The 25,086-nt window shown below is 33.7% G+C and overlaps 1 protein-coding gene across 1 annotated transcript in view; it reads right to left on the reverse strand.

Moving 5' to 3' along the window:
• Window positions 1-13,824, reverse strand: part of LOC149575044 (C3HC zinc finger-like protein) — a 69,322-nt gene extending 55,498 nt beyond the window's left edge. The window contains exons 1-2 of the mRNA XM_089814909.1: window positions 13,715-13,824; window positions 10,906-11,152 (exon numbers count right to left, since the gene is read on the reverse strand). Coding sequence (XP_089671035.1) covers window positions 10,906-11,152; window positions 13,715-13,794 — 327 coding nt within the window. The 5' untranslated portion in view covers window positions 13,795-13,824. The remainder of the gene's footprint in view (window positions 1-10,905; window positions 11,153-13,714) is intronic.
• Between the last annotated feature and the right edge of the window lie 11,262 nt (window positions 13,825-25,086).

Consider the following 25,086-nt stretch of genomic DNA (forward strand, 5'->3'; position numbering starts at 1 on the left):
TTTGTTGATTATGGGATAGTTAGTGGCAGACTCGTCGGAATGCTAGAGTCAATGACAAGCTCTTGTCTCTTTTTGCAAAGCTTTCTAAAGAAGGGGGCACCCTTCTCTATTCTTTTCTAGAGAGATTTTGGCTTCTTGGTCATTAGCATTTTGCATAACCAAGGAGGGTCTCAATAGCAGTAGAAGGTTTTGTAGACTTTGTGAGCAAAAGGTAGCAGTTAGATGATGATTGATTAAGGGAGGGTATTAAAATATTGTAATATTTCTTTAATAGTCATCTTAGTTAATCTTTAGTTTATTAGGTAGTTTATATTTTCGTCTAAGTAAATCCATATAAGGAGCTTTCAACTCCGTTGTTTAACAACATCAATTTACCATAATAATTTCATCCATTTTTACTTCTAGTGTTACTCTCTCATCTTGATGATGGATCATAGAGTGCGATCACAAATGTCGATGGATTCGTAATTGTGCATCTTGATCTTATTCTAGAGAAAATGCTCCAACCTAAGCATACCTCCTAGTTGCCTATAGAAGAGTAGGGCCATAGCCAGAGCTACAAGTTTAAGATCCTATGGTCATGGAGCCCCATTATTTCTTTAGGGCAAAGAAAGATGCAAAAGAAGCTCTAAAGCTTATTGTAGTAATCCAATCCAAAAGCACGCCAAATTAATTGAAAGATTGTTAGCTAAGACAGACTATACATCACTTTCTTTATAACTCATCTCAAAGATAACAATGAAAAGTTGAGAACTTTTAGCTTTTGCAATGCACATTATGAAAAAAATTGAAGTTGAAATCACCAACAAAAAAGCAACTCATAGTATACCAAGAATTCAGAATGATAGAATGATCAAGGTGGTCCATAATTCACTAGTCATTTTTCCAATGATGATTGTGGTCATACTTCACCAAGTTGGGCCCCACCTAACTTCAAGTGCAAGAGGGAAAGACCATATTAACATCTTGACCATTAAATTTAAATTATGTCTCAAACTGGAAGGATTTAGAATATTATGTTTGAAATTCTTTAAAAGCTTAATAATTTAAGGACTCACCTATGCTATCAAGTATACTCTTAAGGCGTCCAAGACCTGTACTAGGTGTATCCAAGTACAAGTTCACTCCAAGGAACGCTATGGGTACATACCCATTCATTTATGTAAACCCAAGTAAGTACTCAAGCCTACCTAGGCTACCCAAAGGCGCTAAGTGCTACTAAGTAACAAAAAGGGACATTTTTTTACCTTTCTCCTGCATCCAAAAATTCCAAAATGCCCCTCAAAGCATCATTTCACCCAGTATAATGATCATTTTGTTCTCTTCACTCTTTTTTTTCTCATTTTCTATAAAAATAATTTTAGGCCATCGATCCCTAACCCCCACTTCCAACACATGGGCAAATGAAATGTTTCCTTGCACGCCTTCTATCAATGGTTTTTCTAAAATCCAACACCTTGTGCAACTTATCGTTGCTACCCCTCAAAAACCCATTACGATCTCCACTCCCAAACCCCCACTAGGTAGTGGGATCTCAAATCTCTTGTCATATAAGAAATTTGATTTCAATGAAGGGGTCTAAGGGTGGGGATAAATATCAAAAACTTAGACAGTTAAAAAAATCACTATTAAATGTCTATTGATAAGGATAAACATTAGATATCTAACCATCAATTGTCACTCACTATTTATCTTTATCACTACCATTTTGGCATTTGGCATTGATAGTTTAAAAGTAATAGTTATGGAGGAAGATCTTGATTGTAGGAAGAACACATGGATGAAGCAAAACAAATGATGGTTGACCAAGTGGAACATCAAGTTGCATGAATGTCCTAATACCAATGAGGAGATAAAAAAAAGTATCACCAAAAAACTTAAGATTGCCATGTGGAGAAATCATATTGGGAGAAAAAAAGTATTAAAAGAATCTAAAATATTCTAATACCCTCCCTTAATGGCCATTCTATCAACTACCCTACAAAAAACAATCTACCTGTCTTTTGGTCAAAAATGCATAGAAGGCTGCCCCTTTTGGTCATCAATGCATAGAATGCTCTGCAAAATGAGCCTATTGTTGAGACCCTCCCTAAGTCAGCAAAAATTTTGGAAATGACTAAGATAATAAAAAACTAGTCAATCTAACATTGGGGAAGAAAGTTATCACTCCCTGTAGCCAAAGACACCAAGATCCCTAACCCCCACTTCCAACACATGGGCAAATGAAATGTTTCCTTGCACCCCTTAAATCGATGTTTTTTCTAACATCCAATACCTTGTGCAACTTATCGTTGCTACCCCTCAAAAACCCATTACGATCTCCACTCTCAAACCCCCACTAGGTAGTGGGATCTTAGATCTTTAGTCATAAGGGGTCTAAGGGTGGAGATAAAAATCAAAAACTTAGACAGTTAAAAAAATCACTAGCAAATGTCTATTGATAAGGATGAACATTAGATATTTAAGCATCAATTGTCACTCAATATTTATCTTTATCACAACCATTTTGGCATTTGGCATTAATAGTTTAAAAGTAATAATTATGGAGGAAGATCTTGATTGTAGGAAGAACACATGGATGAAGCAAAATAAATGATGGTTGAGCAAGTGGAACATCAAGTTGCATCAATGTCCTAATACCAAAGTAACATGACTCGGACTCGGCTCGGTCTCAACAAGGGTAGCTTGACTCGTAACCTGGCTTGGACTTGGCAGTGACTCAGCAAAGTGAGAAAACCTCGAAATTTTGAATTTTTTTAGGATTTAAAAAACATTCCATGCACCCATTATTGAATAAAGCTTAAAGACACAACAATATCATGAAATAGAAGGTAATTTGATCACATATTTCAACATACATCAATTCCATCGTTTGAGGAATCAACTAGACAACAAACTTTTAGTTAGTACAAATGACACTTATTTCTTCAAATCTACCTACATCTTATGTTGATGTTAACAATGAAGATCATTATAAAGAGTCAAGACCCATATGAAGTTCAATGCTGCTATTCTTAATTCAAAATTGAACTATGAATATCTATCATGACATTCAAGTTTGAAAAATTTACAATAAAGTACAATTTTGACTTTTAAGTTGATTTAGTTTTTTATATGCATCCTAGGTGGCTGTCTGAACCTAATTCTTGTTTTCAGACTACAAATATGTATATGTTTAAGATTTTTACATATTTTTCTATGGATGTTCATTTGGTCTCATCTAGAGTTGAGACTTAAAAGTTAAATCTGATGGAAATAACCATTCAAAAATAGTCAATGGTTGAGGAAAGGATTAAAAACTTCCTAGGAATCAGTTAATTAAGAACCATAACCAAACAAACATTATTTAGGCCTTTAAATTCAACACTCTTCACAAATTGGATTTAAATTAATCTGGTCAAGGAAAGGACAATGAAAACATTATTACAAAAATTGCAAGAAATTCTAAAAACTGGACTAATCTTGTGATGCAGAGCATCTTAAAAATCAACCAATCAATGGGATACATGCTGATCCCTTCAAAATCCATTAAATAATTTCATTAATTAGAGGCATCTCATGAGGAAAAACAAAGCATTTTCCAACACTAGAACATCAACCTTTCTCCATTTACATAATCTGATTTCTATAGATGAGTACATTACTCATAACTTTCAATCCTGACATTTTATTGCAAAATCCTTTGGAGGAGTTGTTCCAAATTAGGAATAATAAAAAAATCCAAAGATTAGTACAATCCAATAAACCAATTATAAATTATGTTGTCTTCACCAAGACTCATTTTCTTTGTCATAAATCAGAAGTAAAACCAGTAACCCTGCGCAGGGAATCCAATAACTTCCTCAAAATGACTCCAAATGAAACCAAACCAAATACACATTAAACTTATGAGTCTAGTTTCTAAATATGTCAGCCATTAGCTCTTTAACTTCATAAATAATTCTACAAGCGCAAATCATTGTCTACAACTTCAATGGCGATCCTTAAAAACCAGTCTTTACTCAATTACACATAACTTACATAAATCTAGATGAAAACAACTCAAACCAATTGGAATTGAAAGATAATTTACATAGCTTTCCAATGAATATTATTAGAGGTCCTAAGTCTCCACAATGTGTCTGTGCCACACGCTGTAACATGACTATATTCAGGGAATCTCAAATCTGCAAATACTCACTTTCACCAAAATGCTCACAACTTATTCATTTCTTTATAAAATTGAACCAAACCAAAAGCATGAGAAGGAGGATTCATCATTATATCTATCCATTACTATATTACATGGTTTCCAAGCCATAAAGGGCCATATAAGGCTTGGAAACAACACTAAAACAACAACAATAGAATGCACCAAAAATGTATCAAAATATTTCCTCTTCTCCAAATCTGATTTGGTTCGACCATACAATGGTATTTATATCCATTTGATAATTAGAAACCTTCCTAACTACCCCCAAGACCAACCATCTACCTTTTTACATCATTTTTGTAATGTTAGCAACTTTCTCAATGTTGCATCATACAACTTTTTATGCAGCTTTTACATTTTTGACAAAATGACTTCAAAATTTTGTCAAAACTCTCTATACATATGCAAATGGAATATTTAAGACCTTTTATAATTCTTTTACCCTTCCATGGGTTTTCTACACAAATTTGACCATGTAAACCTAAAAATGACCTATTTGACAACTTGAGCAATATTGTGCACATGCTTACATTTCTTGTCAACACCATTACAAATGGATTCAAAATGAATCAATACACCATATAATTGACTTTAAATGACTCAAAAACCTTATATATCTCATACTGACCTCTAGGATTATGTGCTCCTACACCATACTACCGGCCTTGAAAATTTTCCAAGTCTCTTAGAAAGGTGTGCCATAACCTGCAAAAAATTATACCAAAAATCTTCATCTTTACCTTCCTTTGCCTTTTCCTCTTCATGCCTTTATCACCATCATCTTTTCCCTTAAGGACACAGGACTGTCCTCAAAATCATCTTCTCAAATACTCCTGTCAGTGGAGCATTAATGGCTGCAACTTCTACAGTGCCTTATCAGTCAAAGATCCGCCTTTACCATGCTGCTTCAAACTCACCACAACAACTCACCCTTGTGCCTCACCTAGGAGTCCTCTTTGCCTCTCTCCCTAGTCTCTTGGCAATCAAATGGACCGCTCCTTGGCCCTGGACCTTCTCTTGGCCCTTGTAGACTTTCAGTGTCTATACGCACAACCCAACCTTCACATGCAACAAGATGGATGAGCACCTGCAACCAAAACTCATCACCAAAATAAATACCAAATCTCCAAGGTCCTAGTGTGGATTGCCTCCCTCGGTGCTCTACCCACAAACTCAAGATCTTCAAGCTCTCATACCAATTTGATGCAGAGCATCTTAAAAATCAACCAATGGGATACATGTTGATCCCTTCAAAATCCATTAAATAATTTCATTAATTAGAGGCATCTCATGAGGAAAAACAAAGCATTTTCCAACACTAAAACATCAACCTTTCTCCATTTACATAATCTAATTTCCATAGACGAGCAAATTACTCATAACTTTCAGACCTGACAGTTTATTGCAAAACCCTTTGGAGGAGTTGTTCCAAATTAGGAATAATAAAACATATCCTAATTACAAATTATGTTATCTTCACCAAGACTCATTTTCTCTATCATAAATCAAAAGTAAAACTAGTAACCCTGCCTAGGGAATCCAATAACTTCCTCAAAACAACTCCAAATGAAACCAAACTAAGTGCACATTAAACTTATATGAAACTAGTTTCTAAATATGTCAGCCATTAGTTCTTTGACTTCATAAATCATTCTACAAGTGCAAATCATTGTCTGCAACTTCAATGGCAATCCTTAAAAACCAATCTTCACTCAATTACACATAACTTACATAAATCTGAATGAAAACAACTCAAACCAATTGGAAATGAAAGATAATTTACATAGCTTTCCAATGAATATTATTAGAGGTCCTGAGTCTCCACAATGTGTTTGTACCACACGTTGTAATATGACTACATTCAAGGAATCTCAAATCTGCAAATACCCACTTTCACCAAAATGCTCACAAACTTATTCATTTCTTTATAAAATTGAACCAAACCAAAAGCATGAGAAGGAGGATTCATCATTATATCTATCCATTACTATATTGCATGGTTTCTAGGCCATAAAGTGTTGTACAAGGCCTGGAAACAACACTAAAACTAAAACACCAATCAAAACAACAATAGAATGCACCAAAAATGTATCAAAATATTTCCTCTTCTCCAGATCTGATTGGGTTCGACCATACAATGGTATTTATATCCATTTGACAGTTAGAAGCCTTCCTAACTACCCCCAAGACCAACCATCTACCTTTTTACATCATTTTTGTAATGTTAGCAACTTTCTCAATGTTGCATTTTACAACTTTTTATGCAACTTTTACATTTTTGACAAAATGACTTCATAATTTTATCAAACCTCTCTATACATATCCAAATGGAATATTTAAGACCTTTTATAATTCTTTTACCCTTCCATGGGTCTTTTACACAAATTTGACCATGTAAACCTAAACATGACCTATTTGACAACTTCAGCAATATTGTGCGCATGCTTACATTTCTTATCAACACCTTTACAAATGGATTCAAAATGAATCAATACATCATATAATTGACTTTAAATGACTCAAAAACCTTATATATCTCATAGTGACCTCTAGGATTATGTGCTCCTACACCATCTTGATTCTTGTCATTCCAAGCAATTGAATAAGCAATGGATAAGAATCCAAATCCCAAACTTTGAAGAGACCATTTTAGTGTTATCAGCATTTAAACTATTATTTTTAGTCTTAGATAATAGGCTAAATTAAAAATTTGAAAATTCTTATAAGTTATTCATTCTCAATTAGTACGAAATTAAGAATAGACACAATAAAAGAGCAAACTTTTGTAATCTTAAGACTATTCATACCAACCTCTAGAAAAGAAAAAAAAATTGGCATTAGTCTTGACTCGCGAGTCACGCCGTGACTCGCGAGTCAAGCGAGTCACCTCACCTAACCCGCCGAGCCCAGGTCACGGCTCATTCTGACCCGACAAGCCATGTGAGACTCGCCCAACTCGCGGCAATATCACCAAAAAACTTAAGACTGCCATGTGGAGTAATCATATTGGGAGAAAAAAAGTATTAAAAAAATCTAAAATATTCTAATACCCTTCCTTAATGACCATTCTATCAACTACCCTACAAAAAACAATCTACCTATCTTTTGGTCACTATTGAGGAATGAGGATCGCTTGCAGATGTAATTGCATTGCCTATGAGGTTTATGCTTTCCATATGCAACATCCTTTCATTTATATTAAGCATGAGTGAATGAATAGACATGTCTATTCAATAAACAGATAATTAATAATACAAACTTAATTATGTTATATATATAAGCTCATATCTCACATAATAATATATCTCATATATAATTATATGAATAACCATAGAGTTATCCGACTGAAGCTACCAAACATTAACACTCCCTCTAGCAAGGGAGGATAAACACAAGACAAATATTACACCATTGGTAATATTAGGAATTTAAGGATATCTCAAAAGTTTTCTACAATTCAATATCACATACGATATCAAGAGTATTGATCTCCAAAATATCAACATATGATATTCATCAATTACTCAAACTAGGGTAAGATATCACATTAGATATCAAGAGTCTTGATCTCCCAGAGTATTGACATCCAATATTCATCAAGTACTCAAAACAAGGTTTAGATATCACATTTGATATCAAGAGTATTGGCCTCCCAGAATATTAATGATATTCACCACTTACTCAAAACGTTTTGATATCATACTTGATATCAAGAGTATTGGCCTCTCAGAATATCAATGATATTCACCACTTACTCAAAACGTTTTAGATACCACATTTGATATCAAGAGTATTGGTCTCCCAGAATATCAATGATATTCACCAAGTACTCTAAGAGTAATGGCCTCCCAGAATGTTGAGATACAAGACATTCACCATTTACTCAATTTATTAGATCTCATAATACAAGTTGATTGTAAGATTGTCACCTTACAACAACTTTTCCAAATACAAGTGATTATCATTTAGAAGTCGTCACTTCCTCATGATGCACACAGGGGATAGGCCCATACATAGTCACAGTTTTGAGGACTGTGACAACTTATTGAACATTAGAGAAACTAGCTCAACATGGTTTACTCCATCTCAATCAATAAGATCGGGTTCACTGAAGGTTGACCAAATAGCATCCTCAGTCTTCTCCCTCTCTTTCAAGATTTCCTCAAATGAAATGTTTTTCTCCCTCTAAATCTCAATCTCCCTTTTCCTGCAACAACATTCTCGGAGGAAAAGATCAAGACAAACAGCTCTTCTAGTACATATAATTAAGAGAGATACTAATATAATACTCAATATTTTCCTTGCATACTCCAATATTAAATCTCTTTAACATATATTAAACATCATTTTGAATGAATGAATTTAATACAATTACACATAATTCATTACCACATATATTATCAAATTATATATCCCATATAATATTTATCTAAACTTTAGAAGATAATATTTATAAAATGATCATTAATAATAAAACTGACCTCAATACTTATCTTTATTTGATAGTTGAATCCCTTCATTACCACCTTTAATATAAAGTGCTTTCGTGTGTTTGATTCATTTACCGAACATGTCTTACATATGAATTTCCCATGATATACCATATCATCAAGTAGGGCACTCATTGTAATGTTTGATTTTAATATTGGCACTTAAACCAATGGTCCAACTGTATGCATTCATGAATTTCCCTTTCTCTATTTCTATACTTTCAACATAATATTACCACCTTTATTAATGCTTCAAAATAATCTAAGATGATCAATTTCCCAATTTAACTTCACTTCTATTCATGAGAAATAAACAATTAATACTTACCTCAACAAATAAAACATATAAATACCTTTACTACATTAACATCCTATTCACATCCATGCTCCTTTATCATGCTATTTTCCATTTCTTCTAACCCTTCCACGTGACTTGTAGTTGTTGTTCATCTAGAATCACAACTTGACAACACTTTATTAAAAAGTATTAAGCCCTCGATTTCAATTGCCGACTAGACCAAACGCCTTCCTGTCACATTGTGCTTCTCGCGTGAATGAACCAAAGCTAGATAATGAAACAAAATGAAGGACTTGGGCAAATATCAATGTGCTCAACTTCAAACTGAGACTGATTGTATTGTACAATCATTTGCTTCCCCTTCACAAGAAGATCAAAGGGTCAACTGGATTGCTCTTTTTGTAAGTGCCAATGAAATTCCATGATTGACGACATGTAAATACTTGACTACGGTGAATTTTATTATACGTTGCCACCAATAGTCCCGCAACAATTGTTGAAGATATAGACGTCTAGGATATGTGAGTTAACATCTTTATATCATGTCATCATATTCGCACATATATTTAGATTCCATATATTCTATTTAATTATATTTTTGTTGCTGACTACATTCCTCTTTAAATCTTAATATCTTTAATTCATTCGATGAACATCATTTCTGCCATTGAAGTGAAAGCAACTTTCACTTAGATCAGTCTTTTCTATTTTAAATTTATTTACATCTACAAGTAAGGCTCTGATACCATGTTGAGTTATGAGGATCGCTTGCAGATGTAATTGCATTGCCTGTGAGGTTTATGCTTTCCATATGCAACATCCTCTCATTTATATTAAGCATGAGTGAATGAATAGACATGTCTATTCAATAAATAGATAATTAATAATACAAACTTAATTATGTTATTTATATATATATATATATATATATATATATATATATATATATATATATATATATATAAGCTCATATCTCACATAATAATATATCTCATATATAATTATATGAATAACCATAGAGTTATCCGACTGAAGCTACCTAAATATATAATTGTTCAGCGTTTAGATCATATTCATTTAGATTACCAATTGAATTTGATTATTCTTAGTTTTGAAACATGAACAAGAAAAAAAATTAGATTCTAAAGATCTTTCCTCTCAATATTTGTCATGTACTGTTTATTAGAATGACTAAAGACATCAAAATGAATGACGAAGAAGAAAGTATGCTGATTGTAGATGATTCCAAGAACTAATAATGATCCGAAAAACATAACAGGAAAATCAAACCAAGAAGCATGTCAATAACATGAGCTCACATGCCAGCATCAAAACTCTATTAATCAACCTTGGAACAAACAAAATGATTACCTACCTGCTAAAAAAATCTATTTTCAAGGTTTCCATACTATACAGAGCATGAAATATGACAGCTAAATATCCATTTTACCAGAATCTTCTGTAACTAGAATAGCTCAATAGATAATCCAAAACCATGAATAAAATCTAAGGAGAATTCCATCACCAAACCACCTACAGTCTTATCCATGCAACTAAAACAGTGAGTCAAGATAATAGACCATAAGAATGCATCAGCATACAACAGATCCAAAATAAAACACTTGACGCAAACATTGCATTTATATTATTTAATATACAAGACAATTACACAATATATTTGACCCATTATAATTTAAGACAAAATTAAAATAAAGGAAAAAAAACTTTAAAACAGCTACATGAATAAATCAAAATTCTACCAAAAATGCATGGCATCACCAATCCAAAACAAAGGTTCTGTTATGAGCAAGCAAAAGAAAACAAGTTTGACCAAATATGGCTGACCTCCATCGCCATGTCATTAAAATCAAAAAGCAAAACACATTCCACCAACTAAACTTCATAAAAGAGCTGTTGACACCAACCTTGGGTTTTCCAAACCATGTCATGGACTTGAAAGTGGCCAAACGCCTCACAAGGTCTCTCCGATCCCAAGGTCTACATGTTGGTGCAGGTGAGCTCGTAGATGTCGATGTAGATTTTAGATTGCTCCCAGATAATCTACATGGTTGTGGACTAATTCTTGAAGATGAAGGACCCTTTGACATTTGTCCAGACATTGCTTTATGTGCACTAGTTGCAAGTTTCTTGGGTGAAGGAGTTCCAGGAGAACTGTCAAAACTCAATACACAAAAAAAATGAATTTTTTAGTTTAAAAAATTATCAGATATTAGTGATTCGCCCAAGCAACACAGCACTAATTTGATAACAATATCTAAAAGAATAGCTACTAAACCAAAATCAAAATGCAGGGTCTTGATATTTATCAAAACAAAAAACATCATAGAGGTCACAGTTTCCATGGCCAAATGAAAGATACTAATTCATCTTCCTACATCTTCATTAGAATGCACAATTGATTTCACAATTAAGATGAAAACTGTGTGTTATAGAAGATGCCAGCACATTTTCCTATGAAATTGGGATTTCAGAATTTGAGCTTATATGTGCAAGTCTCAAAACAATAAAGCTTTAACTTTACAATCTCTGTACGTACTTAAACAATTTCACTTTTTGCTTCCCTTTGTGCAGAATAGAAAGCTTCTAATGTCCCCATGTGTAGTTGGTGAAGATTAAGCCCTTTCTCTGAGATCATATGGTGAGAACTCAATTCATATAAAGGGACAAGTCAGCATCAAATTTATATACTTGGGCTGCTCACAACTATTGTAAGTTTTCAGACATAACTGAGGCAGAATTCAATTCTGCAGAGTTGCAGAATGTTGTAGCATCTCCTTATAGTAGTTAATATGATAAGCCACAAATGTTTACCATAGTTGTCAGAAATTCGACACTTGGATGTGCCCAAATTAATATTTAGCATGAAGACAGTCTTAAAAACTGAAAATTATAACCATATCAAATTATTAAAAAATTTAAATGATTTTTAAATATCTCTTCAATTTTATAATTTCTACATCCGACCACATCTCCATAGACATAACAAGGAACGCAACTTTAATTTATTAAATTGTAGTTCTTACACTGATTCTCTCACTAAGAAAATGGGGGACATAGTGGAAAGACATCGCGAAAAATTGGGTTCAATATGCCTGACATGAGTTCATATTTAGAAGCACATATGATTGCACATGTTTTGAGTATGCTTCACTGAGCAGGGACACTGATACCCACAACTATATGTGGATGACTGCTAGCAAGCAAGTAGAAATTCAAATTTAAAACTGCTTGGAAATTTTGGGAATAATCTAGCATCTAAAATGTCAGATAATAGGAAATTGCCAATCGATAATCAATACCAATTCTGGATTTTGCAATTGCAAATATGCATAACCCCGTGAACATGCCGTATGACATGTCATCAAAAAAGCATTTTGCAAGCACACTGACCACTACAACGTTAGGGAAACAGCTACAGGCCCTTTTATACCCTGCAGTTTGCCCCTGCCAATTTTTGAAGCAGCCCAACACAAAGATATAGACTCATTTCCTTAAATCCATGAGCTGTCATTTTTTAGCAGGAAGCTTTGAGCAACTGCCAGAGAGGGAGGCACTGGAGCTTTTGAAGCTTGCACTGGGTCTTTAAGAATCTTTTTCCAAATAGCTATATGCATATGGCGGAAATTGTGTTATTAACTTTCTACTCAAAATATTGAATACAGGACACAATAAATATGTGAAGGAAACTCAAAATTCTCAATTGTTAGTACTACTTCTAAGCAAATTGCTCCTATTTCACTAAGTAGTGCCAATTCAGAAAATTGAGTTATCCATTCCCCATGCATCCAGTGTCACACAAAGCACCCAGTTCATTGCTGAATACTGGGAGACCTTCCTTCTCTAATAGGCAGAGTACTCACAGTCTACATCGTTATATGAATTCATATAGGGTTGTTCAGCCGGTAGCAAGGATGAAAAGTTGAAGATGCAATATCGTTCTTGGAAAGAATAAATTATATCAAAAAAATAGTCGGAATTTAATATCCAGTAGATATTAAAAAAAAATTATACAACGTGCCATAAAGAAACTGTGCCTTTCTACAGTTAGAAAAATTAGAATATCGCCACAAAAAAACCCTAAACCCTCTGCTATTACCGATGAGGAGACCTTTCATTCGTGAAAACTGCATAACCTTTCTTTTCCTGTAACTTTCGTTAGAAAGTAAATTTATCAACGTTTACGATCTATATAAGTGGCAATTGATCGAAATTCTACTCTACCCCCAAATATTTAACAGCGTCCACTGAGGTTATGTGGAGAGGCATGTCAGGGAGCTCAATGCGACAAGACCTATGTTTAAACCCATCGACTGCCCTCTTATGATCCCTGCAGGACCAACAAGCTTTCTAAGCGGTCCTTGTTCCAATTTTCCAACTGCGAACGGCAGCTTAACATGAATCAGTAACATCAGAAACAAACTCTAATAAAAGAATTAAAATATCTAACAAAGCATTAGGCATAAGTGTTCAAAATCAAGTCAGTTCCGATCGGAGCAATCCAACCAATGGCATGACAACATTCTGGATGAAGCGGGTGATCAATCAAAACCCTTAGAAAAGGCAGCTAAAAAACACAAATGTTTGCAATGAAAACTCTTAAGGAGAGCAACTTAAAAACAAATACCCTAAAAAATCGAAATGCTCGTGAGCTACAACAGAAAACCGAGCTGCTTGCTAACTAAATTGCAGTATCAGGTGAAATTTGACACAAACCCGGTAGTAGATGACGGCAATTTGGGTTGGAACAGTTTGTCCATTGCCCTCTCGAAGCGCTTCTCGGCGTCATCCGCCATGTCTGCTCTGACACCAGTTTCAATTTCTGTGAATCAACGCTGCGACACTGACTTCATTATAAACTCTCATTTCATTTCATTTTAAAAACACTTGAATTTTGAAAAAAGTGAAAAGTGGGCAAATTTTGGGGAAATGCACTTTGGTGACTTAGGCTAATTTTGAAAATATGTTAAATATTTTTAATACATTTGTCCTAAAAAATATGATCAATGTTGTAAAAAAAATTAATAATAATTAATAATTAATAATAATGATTATTATAATGCATGAGTTTTTAAAATTTGGTGTTTGGTAATTGCTGTACAAAATTATCAAACACTTGGTATGAGTTTTTAAAATTTGTTGCTTGGTAATTAATGTATACAAAAATATCAAACACTTGGAATGAGTTTTTAAAATTTGTTGTTTGGTAATTATTGTATACGAAAATATCAGACACTACAGTAATATTTTGGTACTTCTTTATTTTTGTTTATTATACTTAAAGGAATAATTGTTTTTTTGTTATTGTATCTTGCTAATTTTGCTAATAGTTTTTCATTTTCTTCATTCTTAAATTTGAAATTAGTGTACAAACAACAATGTTTAGACAAATGTCAAAGAGACCTTCATAAAACATTGTCTCGATAAATGACAAAGACCAGACAATTTGAAACATAATATTTTCTTGAAAAGTTGTGCAATTGGTTGTTGATGGAGCTATATTATGAACATGTTTTTGGCAAGGTATTTTTTTATTTTCTTTAATGTTTTGCAAAATCATCCTCTAAGCTCAAAATTTAATTTGATCTTGTAATCCAAATCTGTTGGGTGGATATTTTACAACTGACAGCTTTCTTAAAATCCAGTCACAAAATAGGTAGACTAGCCACAACGTCTGTGACAAAGTTTCTCCTACCTTAAAGGGCAGGCTTCCCCTTTTCACCGCTCCTTGTGTTAAGAAAGTAACCTGAATATTCTACAGGTCTATGGGTACAGAATCGTACCTCACTCTTCTTGCTAAATATTCTCTAAAGAATGACATTGCATATTATTTATAGTCTCTATAGAGGTGCCGACAATCAGGTTGGAATTTGTTAGTTTGACTTGTAATTAATTATTAGTTAAGCCTTATTACTATTCCAAAGTCGCCGACTTAGAGACTCTTAATAATGGATGCATTTCAAAGGGTCATGTCTCTTAAGAACATACCCTTCAATAAGGATATTTAGACAGGTAATATATGTAGTTTTAGGACACACAAAAACATACAGTCTGGACTAAAAGCATATATATCCTATTGGGTTCCTTGTATCAATTTCACACTCCAATTTAAGATTATCTCAATAATACAATCATCTCAGAATTCACATATTCAAACCTGCACATTAGTATTTGAATCAGGGTTGATGTTCACCTAGTTTTATCTTAAACTCAGAATTCTTGACATCTAAATCTGCAGATCTTCACACCTTGGATCAACTCAAGGTAAGCAAAAAGTTGAGAGACTTGTTAAGGGTGTTAACAATATTCTTTCCTCTAACTTTTAGGAAAGAATCCACTTACCAGCAGAGCGAGTAATGGGCAAGATGAAATCTCTAACTACAGTTCTATCTAATCGCTGGAAATGGTGATACCAATATACTAACACCAACTAATAGGTTGATTGAATGTGAGTCGGTTTGGCTCTAAGTCTTGTTTTAATCTATTATATAAGAATAACCTCTACAATTGGGGCGCAAAGACGCAAAGACTACCAGAAGTAGGAATTATAACTATTTTTGGTGAATTGAGATGACAATACAAGCTACGGTCAAAGCTTCTAGTCTATGTCTCCCCATAATCACTCCTAGTAAAAGATTCGACTCCAATTGCCTCTTAACTCATTATACTCTATTAATAAAAAAACAATAACATATGAATCAAATATAACAGACACAAATTATAGTCAAAGCTTCCAATTCGCACTATCACAATTGCACTCTATCAATGTTTCATCTATAATTGCTTCTTTGTATTTACTTTTCTTCAAAATAGTACTGCACAATCAAAGTTATGCGTGCACAATTTTATTAGAAATTTCTTGCATACAATACAAGATGAGTTTTACAATGAGAGGGGCACTTCTTTTATAGGAAAAGAAGTGAGAGAAATAAGGAGGAAAAAGTGGGAACAACTTAACCACTTTGACCTAGTAAAACAAGGTGAGAAGAATTATTGGATTACATGTCATGAGGACATGCAATTGTATCGCATGAAATTCATCTTCTCCAACTATAAAGATAAAAAACTTAAACTAAAAAGAAGAAGAAGACAAAGAAAGTTGACTCAATCTTTGAGACTATCTAGGAAATACTTGTATTTGGTATTACAATCGTAAGCCATAGGAAGATCTAGGATCTCCATCATCTTTGAAATGGCCTCAATTCTAACTACATTTACATTTGCATACATTACAACTTTGAAACTCTTTACAAGAGAATCCTACAAGTGTTTTGCCACAAATTTGTATGTAGCAAACCTATTCATCACATGTGATTTGAATTCTTCAAAATCAAAATCAGCATTGACTGTGTCGGTATACCCTGAGGTCATTTATTCTTCAGAGAACAATTTATCATGTTCAATAAGGACCTTGCATCTCATTTGCTCTAGATCATTCATGATCTATATCTCCATCATTTAACAGCCTTCTAAGGCTCCATATAACTTTGTTAGAAGTTTTCACAGTGTCTCTTCCTTGTGACCTATGAGTCCCTGATATCTATAGAACATATCAGAGGATGGAACAACATTACACAAAATCAAGACATCCAAATCCACATCTATCATTTGATCCCAATTATCCAAAATTTCATTCAAGGTATTGATTTCTTGTTTATTGGAAGCAATCAAGTCATGGATTCTGTACTCAACATCTTTGATACATTCAGAGACATTGACAACATCTTTCATAGATTGAACTCCTTTTGAGATAAACTTCTTTGAACCAAGTCCTTGCTACCTCAGCTCTCTAAATTATTTGAAGTGCCTAAGATGTGATGACTATGGGTTGCTAGGATTGTTGACAAATGACCTCATGAAGACAAGCAACCTACTACTCCAGCTGATTCTTCTTTTCCCAAAGCTTGTGATTACTTTTTGAAAAATTGGCAAGTTCATCTTGGGCATCTTGTAAACACCCCTATCATGATTGGTTACCAAGTTCAATTTTGGTGAACTCATAATTTTGGCCTTTGAATGTTTAGATTTATTCTTCTTGACATGGAGATTATTTGGAGGCATTGCGACCTTTCTTCTTTTCATGTTGATTTTTCCCAACCATGTTGGCAAACTGAAACTTCCATCTACTAAAACTGGGACAATGGCTACAATAGACATTGATCCTGATTATATTTATGTCATCATTGTATGTGCTTCAGTTTGCATAGCTAGAACCATGGGCACTCTTTGAGATGATTTTGTCATGAATGTCCTGAATCCTGCATTTGAAGTATTAAGTTGGGAAACTTGACCTTCTGTGAGAGTTAGAAAATCTACGAAAATATTTTCCAAATTCTCACATTGCTATATTGTGGGTATAGGAGGAGTTGTAGAATATATGGGGAGTGTTGACATGTTCACTTCCAAGATGGAAATCGTGAATACAATGGAGAATGATATATGTCATTCAACATCCAATAAGGGCTCCTCCTAAGTAGGTGGCTCTTAGTTGTTTAGCGATTGTGGGGGAGATATGATCATTACCTATCCCTCTTTTTCTTCTTCTTCCCTATCAGGTTCTTCTTTTGACTCTTATTTCAATTCTTGAACTTGCGCAGGTATTTCGGAAGTATCCAAAGATGGTTTTGATTATTTTCCTTCATTGAGTTTAAACTTGAGAGTTTAAACTATCCTTGAAGAGGATGGACTATCCTTCTTTGTGATTCTACCTCAAATTTCCTTCTAACTAACCAAAAGTTATTGCAATCTACCCCAAGTTTCGAATGCACTCTCTTAAGGCCTTTGATTTTCCACCACTTGTTAGTGTTTTCCAAAATAGATTGGAATTTTTCAAGATAGAAGTTCCTTCCTTTTGTTGCCACTGAATAGGAAAAGGGTTGAGCTTATCAAACCAAGTATTGTGATACTCTAGATCCAGGATACTACCATCATCCTCATTCTCGAAAGCTAGTGGAATCTCAATCATGTTGAGGTCAATGATTTATTTCAACGTGAGCTTGCAGTATTCCATTTTTATGATATATATCTTTGTTTGTAAGTTAATCCACACATACTCCATGTGATGAACATGAGTGAAAGTCACTTTGATCATTGTGTGCATTCCTCGGTAGTCAAAGTTGAACATAGCTTTGAATTTCTTCAAGGTAATGAGTTGAAGTTCCACTTCCATGGTCTAAGCTTTATACACTGAGTTGAGCTTATAATTACCAATTACAAGGGGTTTGGCAGTGGTAATGTTGAAACTTGGCATGTGTTGACTGCATTGGTATGATTGCACCTCCATGAGATGCCTAGCCAACTCCATCAAAATAATCCTATCAGTAAGATATCTTGGTAAGTTATATGGCTCTCCTTGAAAATAACCAACTCTCAAATAGGTGAAAGTAAAAAATTACAAGAAAATGCAGCTGAACTAATTTACCCTATCCTAGACTTCATCTAATACTCTTTTGATTGCCAAATGTTTGTCAAACAAACACTTGAAATGTCCAAAGGATGTATCTTGGACTCTTTTATAATGGTATTTTCTCTTAGTCATTGTAATATGGTCATAGTAGTTCCAGATAGGAACTAGAGACCGATCTCCTTTGGTTGAGAGTCTTGAGAATGTTCCCATGGTTGCAACAATGTAGACCAAGTATGAATTCATGTAGAATGGTGTTGATGTTCCAACATGAACCAACTGTTCACATAGAGTTGTACTTATGAACTCACCCTAGTAGATGGGTTCCTTGTTATCAAATATCTAAAGGATGAACTTATACATCCAAGGTTCAAAATCACTAGATTCCTTAAGGTCACAGATTTTGCTAAGGAAAGTCATTAACCTCTGGTTTGAAGTCAGATATGTATATTGTTCTGGGCCACCTAGAGCAATTAGATCTCTTTTTATCCAACCATTGATCATTTGTGTGCCTCTGATAATCTAGTGTGTTCTAGTTCCACAATTGTAGAGATATTTCTTTAGGTAAGGCCACACATTATAAAGTTTGAGGAAGTCTGAAGATTTGCCCAATGAAATCAAGATCCATGTTGTTAATGACCTTGTCATCTGCATTCTTAATCCTTTTTTACTTAGGGTTGAAACATCGAGTGCATACCAAGATGAACTCAGGTTCTAGAGCAGCAATGGGAACAGTGGATGCCAAATGAATATTACTTCTTTTGATGTGTCACATCTCTCTATTGGTAGGAGTTTCAAGTCTTTGTAAGAAGTTGTCCATATCCACATGCTCAATCTTCTTATGTGATACTTGATCCAGAGTGGATGAAATTTGAGATGCAGTTGTATGAGTGAGCTCCCTGTTGTACATATATTTCATCTTCCCTTTGGATTTTGACGATGCAAACATATCTTATGTTGCAACATGGTAATAGAGTAAATACATTGTCCAAGAGAACTTGATCTTTGAAGGGATTGGACTTTGATTGGTAATGATAGATCTATAAAGAACGGGGTGTTTGGATTATTGATTAAATACTCATGGAAGTCCATTACATATTTAAAATATGCATTTTCAAGCCAAAATGAGACTCTACAAGTACATTTGCACGAAAGCATGTAAAAAAGACATGTTATTGAGTTACACAACTTAGGTGACCAATTTAGCACATGTCTAATTGATTTTTGAGTTAATATCACTTAAAGGGATCAAATATAATACTTGCACTATATAGTTAATATATTATGTGCAAAATTTATTCAAAAAGTAATATTTAACTTAGATGTTTTAAAATAAAATAAAAAGTAATACTCAACATTAAAATTAGAACTATATTGTGATAAAGTCACTTAAGTGAAAAATTAAAAAGTAACTCAACATGACAAGGATGCAAAATGTCAAACTTCTTGCCGAAGTTAAATGTAATATGTTGAAAACTAATGAATAGGAAATTACAGTAATTGAAGTGTATTTTTAAGATAGAAAATATGAGTTATAGTAGAAAATTTTGTAATTGGACATTATCATACTATAATATTTAATAAGATTGAATGTATTGTGTTGAAAACTAATTAGTAAGAAATTATAGTAATTGAAGTGTATTTTTAAGAAATGAAATATGACTTATAGTAGTAAATTTTGTAATTAGACATTATTGTACAATAGTATTTTAGTAAGATTGGGTGTCTTAAGATAGAATATACTAAAAACTATTGACTTCTTGTTCAAAACAAATATATTAAATTTATGTAAATTTATGGGTAGTATAATTAAAGATCTTTTTAGATTTTACAATATTTTTTAACGTGAATTTGGTTTATAGATTTTTTAATTGTCTTTTTAACAAAAGTGTATTGCATAAAATTGTCAAATGAAACACTATTGAACAACAATGAAATGCATAAAGTTGTCAAACAAAACACTATTAAACAATAGTATAATGCATAAAATTGACCCAAAAAAACTATTAAATTATAAAAAATCAATATATATTAAAACTATATAGTTACAAAACATTCTTCAAAAATCCAGTATTGTCATTGGACAATTAAATTGAACGTTACTTTTCATGAATACAATAGTTTCCTAGCTACGATAGAAACTAAAAATATAACATAAAGTGCACTTTAGTCACTTAAGTGATAAAGTAACTTTAAAACATAACATAAAGCTATGTTAAATTATATTTTTCAAAAATTGAATGTCAACATTAAAATATAACATCTATATTTAAAATATGTGATTGCACCTGGAGAGTCCACTTTTTGGGCACCTAAATAGTCATATCTTTTGACTACTAAGTCCAATTAAGCCCTAAGATATACCAAATCGAAGGGAAAATTGAAAGCAAGAGATTGAACAAAATAAAAAGATTATAACCAACTAAACACTCACTAAAAATGTAAGAAAGAACATTGAAGGCTTTAAAAACCAACCATAAACTTAATAAGATGAAAAATGAAAAGGACTTGACAAAAGCTTTTAGTAAAAGGATTCACTATGCAAATTGGGGTCGGTTGATTGATCGATGTTTGCCAATTAAATAATGAATTATCTCAAAGAAATGTGAAACTAAGCTTAAAAAGTTGTGTAGTGTTACCTACATTTGTAGTGACAAAATGCAGGACATTAATTGGCTATGTCTAGGGAATGCTACTCATTTGTCCTTGGGAAAAAAGAGTGACATATAATCTAGTTTGCTAAGTGCCTTCATCCACTCCATTGGGCTATAGAGTCTGGCGGCTAACAAAAACAAAACAAAAAACAAAGATCTTATGTCTCAAAAAATGACGAAACTATGTACAAGGGGTACTTATCTGATAATGTTTCAGATCTTGTTTGTTGTATGGCAGTGACAATAGTGTTCCATCTTGATATGCAAGCCATAAACTATTTTCACATGAATTCTGGTGAATTGTGAAAGGAACTCACTAGAGAGAATTAAAGTTTCCATGTAATCCTTCACATTCTCGCCTTTTATCCCATAGTAGAATAAGATTTCCAATCTAGAATTCTCAATGTGTGGCCTTTTTGTCAAAGAGGACCTTAACTTGTTGCTGGTGAGCAACAAGTTGATTTACCACTTATTTCCTTTGCTCCTCCAATTCTTGAAGAAACATAATTCCCTATCTAGTGAGTCTAAAAAAGTTTCATCATCTTCTATAGTTATCAAAATCTCAACATTGATCTCGTGTAGCAACTAAAAAGGCGCATTCCAATTGCTCTTTTGGAGTATTTATGTCATCCCACAAAACATCGTACAATGCCTTGTGCCATGTTCTTTGATTTTCTTCTACCAACTTCTTCATGATAGTCATCAAATTTTTTATTTTTGGATTCAGCTTGATCATTTCCTTGTGGATGATATTCCGGTGCATGAGCCAGAGTTATCTTGTGATTGAAATAGAAATCAGTTACTTCCTTGGAAAAGAAAGTGGATGTGTTGTGCACGACAAGCTTATTTGGACCACCAAAATGTGAGATGATGTTCTTCTTCAGGAATTTACAAATTACCTTTGATGTGGAGCTCTTCATAGGAATTGCCTCTACCCACTCGATAAAGTAGTATGTTGTGGAAAGGATGTAAGTATGACCCTTGCTTGAGGGTAGATTGATAGTACCCATAAAATCAATTCCCCACTACTAAAAGGTTCCTCGATCACTATTGGCTTTAATAGCGGAACAACCAACTTTTATTTTCCTACAAATTGCTAACATAATTTGCATTTACTTACCCATTGATATACATCTTGAAAAAGTGTGGACCTAGAGTATTGAGCTCTCAAAAATTTATTTGTAGTGCAAGGTCCCAAGAAATGTCCTCCACATGTTTGATTATGGAAAGAATCCTGAATCCACTCTTGTTGGCTCTTGTCTACACATCAGAGGACAGTTTTGTTAATTACACACTTATAAAGACCATTTTTCCATATGATGAAGTTAGGAGCTTTGGCTTGAGAGTTCTCCATTCTTTATATGTCAAATTCCATAAGCTGATAGAGTCCTTCACCATGAGATAGCTTGGTTGGTTGTATCTCCATATCATATTCCTAGATCTTGGAAATCCAATTCCCTCTCTTTGTACCAAAATATTGTTGTTTCAAGATGGTCTTGATAGCAGTATCTAGAACTAGAGCAATGACATGTGAGTTCAGAATGTAGAACCTAAAATGCTTGACTTCTTTAACAACAACATAAGAATGCTTCTTCATCTAGTTGTATTTAAATTCACGAGCCTTCAAATGGAAACTCATGAATGAAATAGGTGATTCAATACCTTCATCATTCTTCTACATTAGAATGACAGACATAGTATGCTCAAAAGCGTAACTATACATGATGAAGCTCTTTGTGTAATATGGGCACATTAACACGGGTGCATGTGCTAATGCATTTTTATTTCCATGAATGTTGTCCTCCCTTCTTGACTCTAGTGAAAGGCATCCTTTCCTTTCATCATATTAACGATATGACAAGTCTTTTTAGCAAAGTTAGGCATATGCCTTCTTAAGAAATTCATGTTTTTGAGGAAAGAGTGAACTATTGTCTTATTTGATGGCAAAGATAAGCCTTGAATGGATTGTACCCCATCTAGATCAACCTTGATACATTATTTGGATAAGATGTGTCCCAACAACTTACCTTCCATAAAAAAAATTGACTTCTTGGTATTTAGTGATACGCCATGTTGTCAATATTGCTCCAAGACTTGTTAGAGATGAGAGAAATGATCTTGGCATGTTTAGGAAAAAATAGTCAAGTCACCCAAGTACATGACAATGCTTTCATTGATGAGACCATCAAAATCAAGGCCCATTGCTCATTGAAAAGTCACCCCGACATTGATGAGACCAAAAGGCATCCACCGATATGCAAATGTTCCCCATGGGGTAGTGAATATTGTCTTACATTGGTCATCTTCATGGACTTCAATTTGACTGTAGTCCAAGGAACCGTCCAACATAGATAACATCTCGAATCCAGTAACAACTTGTATTAATTGATCCATGACCGACATAAGATAGTTGTCCTAGAGGGATAACTATTTGAGATTGTTGAAATCCACACTTATGTGGATTTATCCATTCTTATTTCTTACAAGAACTATGTTAGCTACCGATGATGAATGATGGATAGGAAATATAATATCTCATATATTCCAACTTTAAGGTATTGATGAGGAATGAATAGAGTAGCCGAAATAACAAGTGAATCAACCCTATCATTCAACTCCCGAGGAATCACTGAGATATTGAAAGTGTCAGATATCTTGATGAAGTTCCAAACTAAATCACAATAATGTCTAAGTCAATCATTTATGGCTTGATACTAACCCTTGACTTGACATAACACCAATTCAACATTTCCTTTAACGTGCAAGTTATTGATTCCTTTGACTTATGCCATGTCCAATCCCAATATTAAGGCCTCATATTTAGTTGTGTTATTGGTATTGGGAAACTGCATCTTGTATGAATAAGGGAAGAACTCCCCTTCAAGTGAAATCAACACAATTCTTGCACCAGATCCCATAGAGGTACAACTTCTATCGAACTCCATGGTCCTAATATTATGAGAGCTAATTGTGCTTGCTTCACAATCCATAAGAATAATTTTTCCTTCAAGGGAATATGTAGAATCCCCTTTAGAAAAAATTTCCTCTCATTTAAGAAGATCCATAGGATCGTCTTCAAGAATAACTTTTTCTTCAAATGTGACTAGCAGTTGATCTAGAATGACACCCTCCTCCTAATCTTCAACAACATAAGCAAATATTTCAGTGTCTGGAAGCAAGGAGGAACTTTTAGAGCTACTTGCCCAATCTTTCACAAATTCTGATACTTTATTAGCATGCAGGTAGTAATTACCCATTCCAGCCGATTCAAAAAGAAATTTATCATTTGGATCATTAGTTTTGACCACCACATACTCCACATACGTTGTTTCCCTCTCAAGATGCAAATTTTGCATAACAACTTTGACAGGTATTTTGGCTTCAATCATGTCCATGTTAAGTTCACCACCAACATTCTTAGAGAAATTATGACCAAGTAACATGTCATAAGAAGCGGGTACACTACAACCAAGATGGTCATTTTGATCTTCTTGTCCAGGAGGGACACAAGAGTAAACTAAGCATCTTTGATTTGTCCTTTTAGGGGTAGTTTCTTATTCTCCATGGAATAGAAATTACCAATGACTTTATCAAGGTTAATTCCAAATAATCTACAACCTTAGTTGGTATGATATTATCAGAAGCATTGGAATCTATGATACAATTTCTTAGTTTGAAACCATTTATTAGTAGGGGAAGGTAGAAAGGTTCAATCTTTCCCAATACCGAGGATGGAATAGTAACTAGGTTATTTGGCATGCTCTTAGAATTAAAGGAGCCAAATGAGGTTGAGTGGGTTGTGCATTTTTGACAATTTTGTTAAGCCAATCCAATTGATCTAAATATGCTTGTAGGTATTCTACTTTAAACATCTAAATTTTAGTCCTCTTAGCATGATCAATGATATTGAAAGCTTGGAATGAACTAGCTAGAGAGGAGTTAAAAATTTCAGCTTGGGGCTTAATAATAGTATTAGGCATATTGGGCTTTGAAATACTAGATGGAGTTGGTAGATCAACACTTACTTGGGT

Source organism: Cupressus sempervirens, chromosome 2 (genome assembly GCF_028749045.1).
Source record: "Cupressus sempervirens isolate cs-2001-9-10 chromosome 2, ASM2874904v1, whole genome shotgun sequence".
Classification (NCBI taxonomy): Eukaryota; Viridiplantae; Streptophyta; class Pinopsida; order Cupressales; family Cupressaceae; genus Cupressus; species Cupressus sempervirens.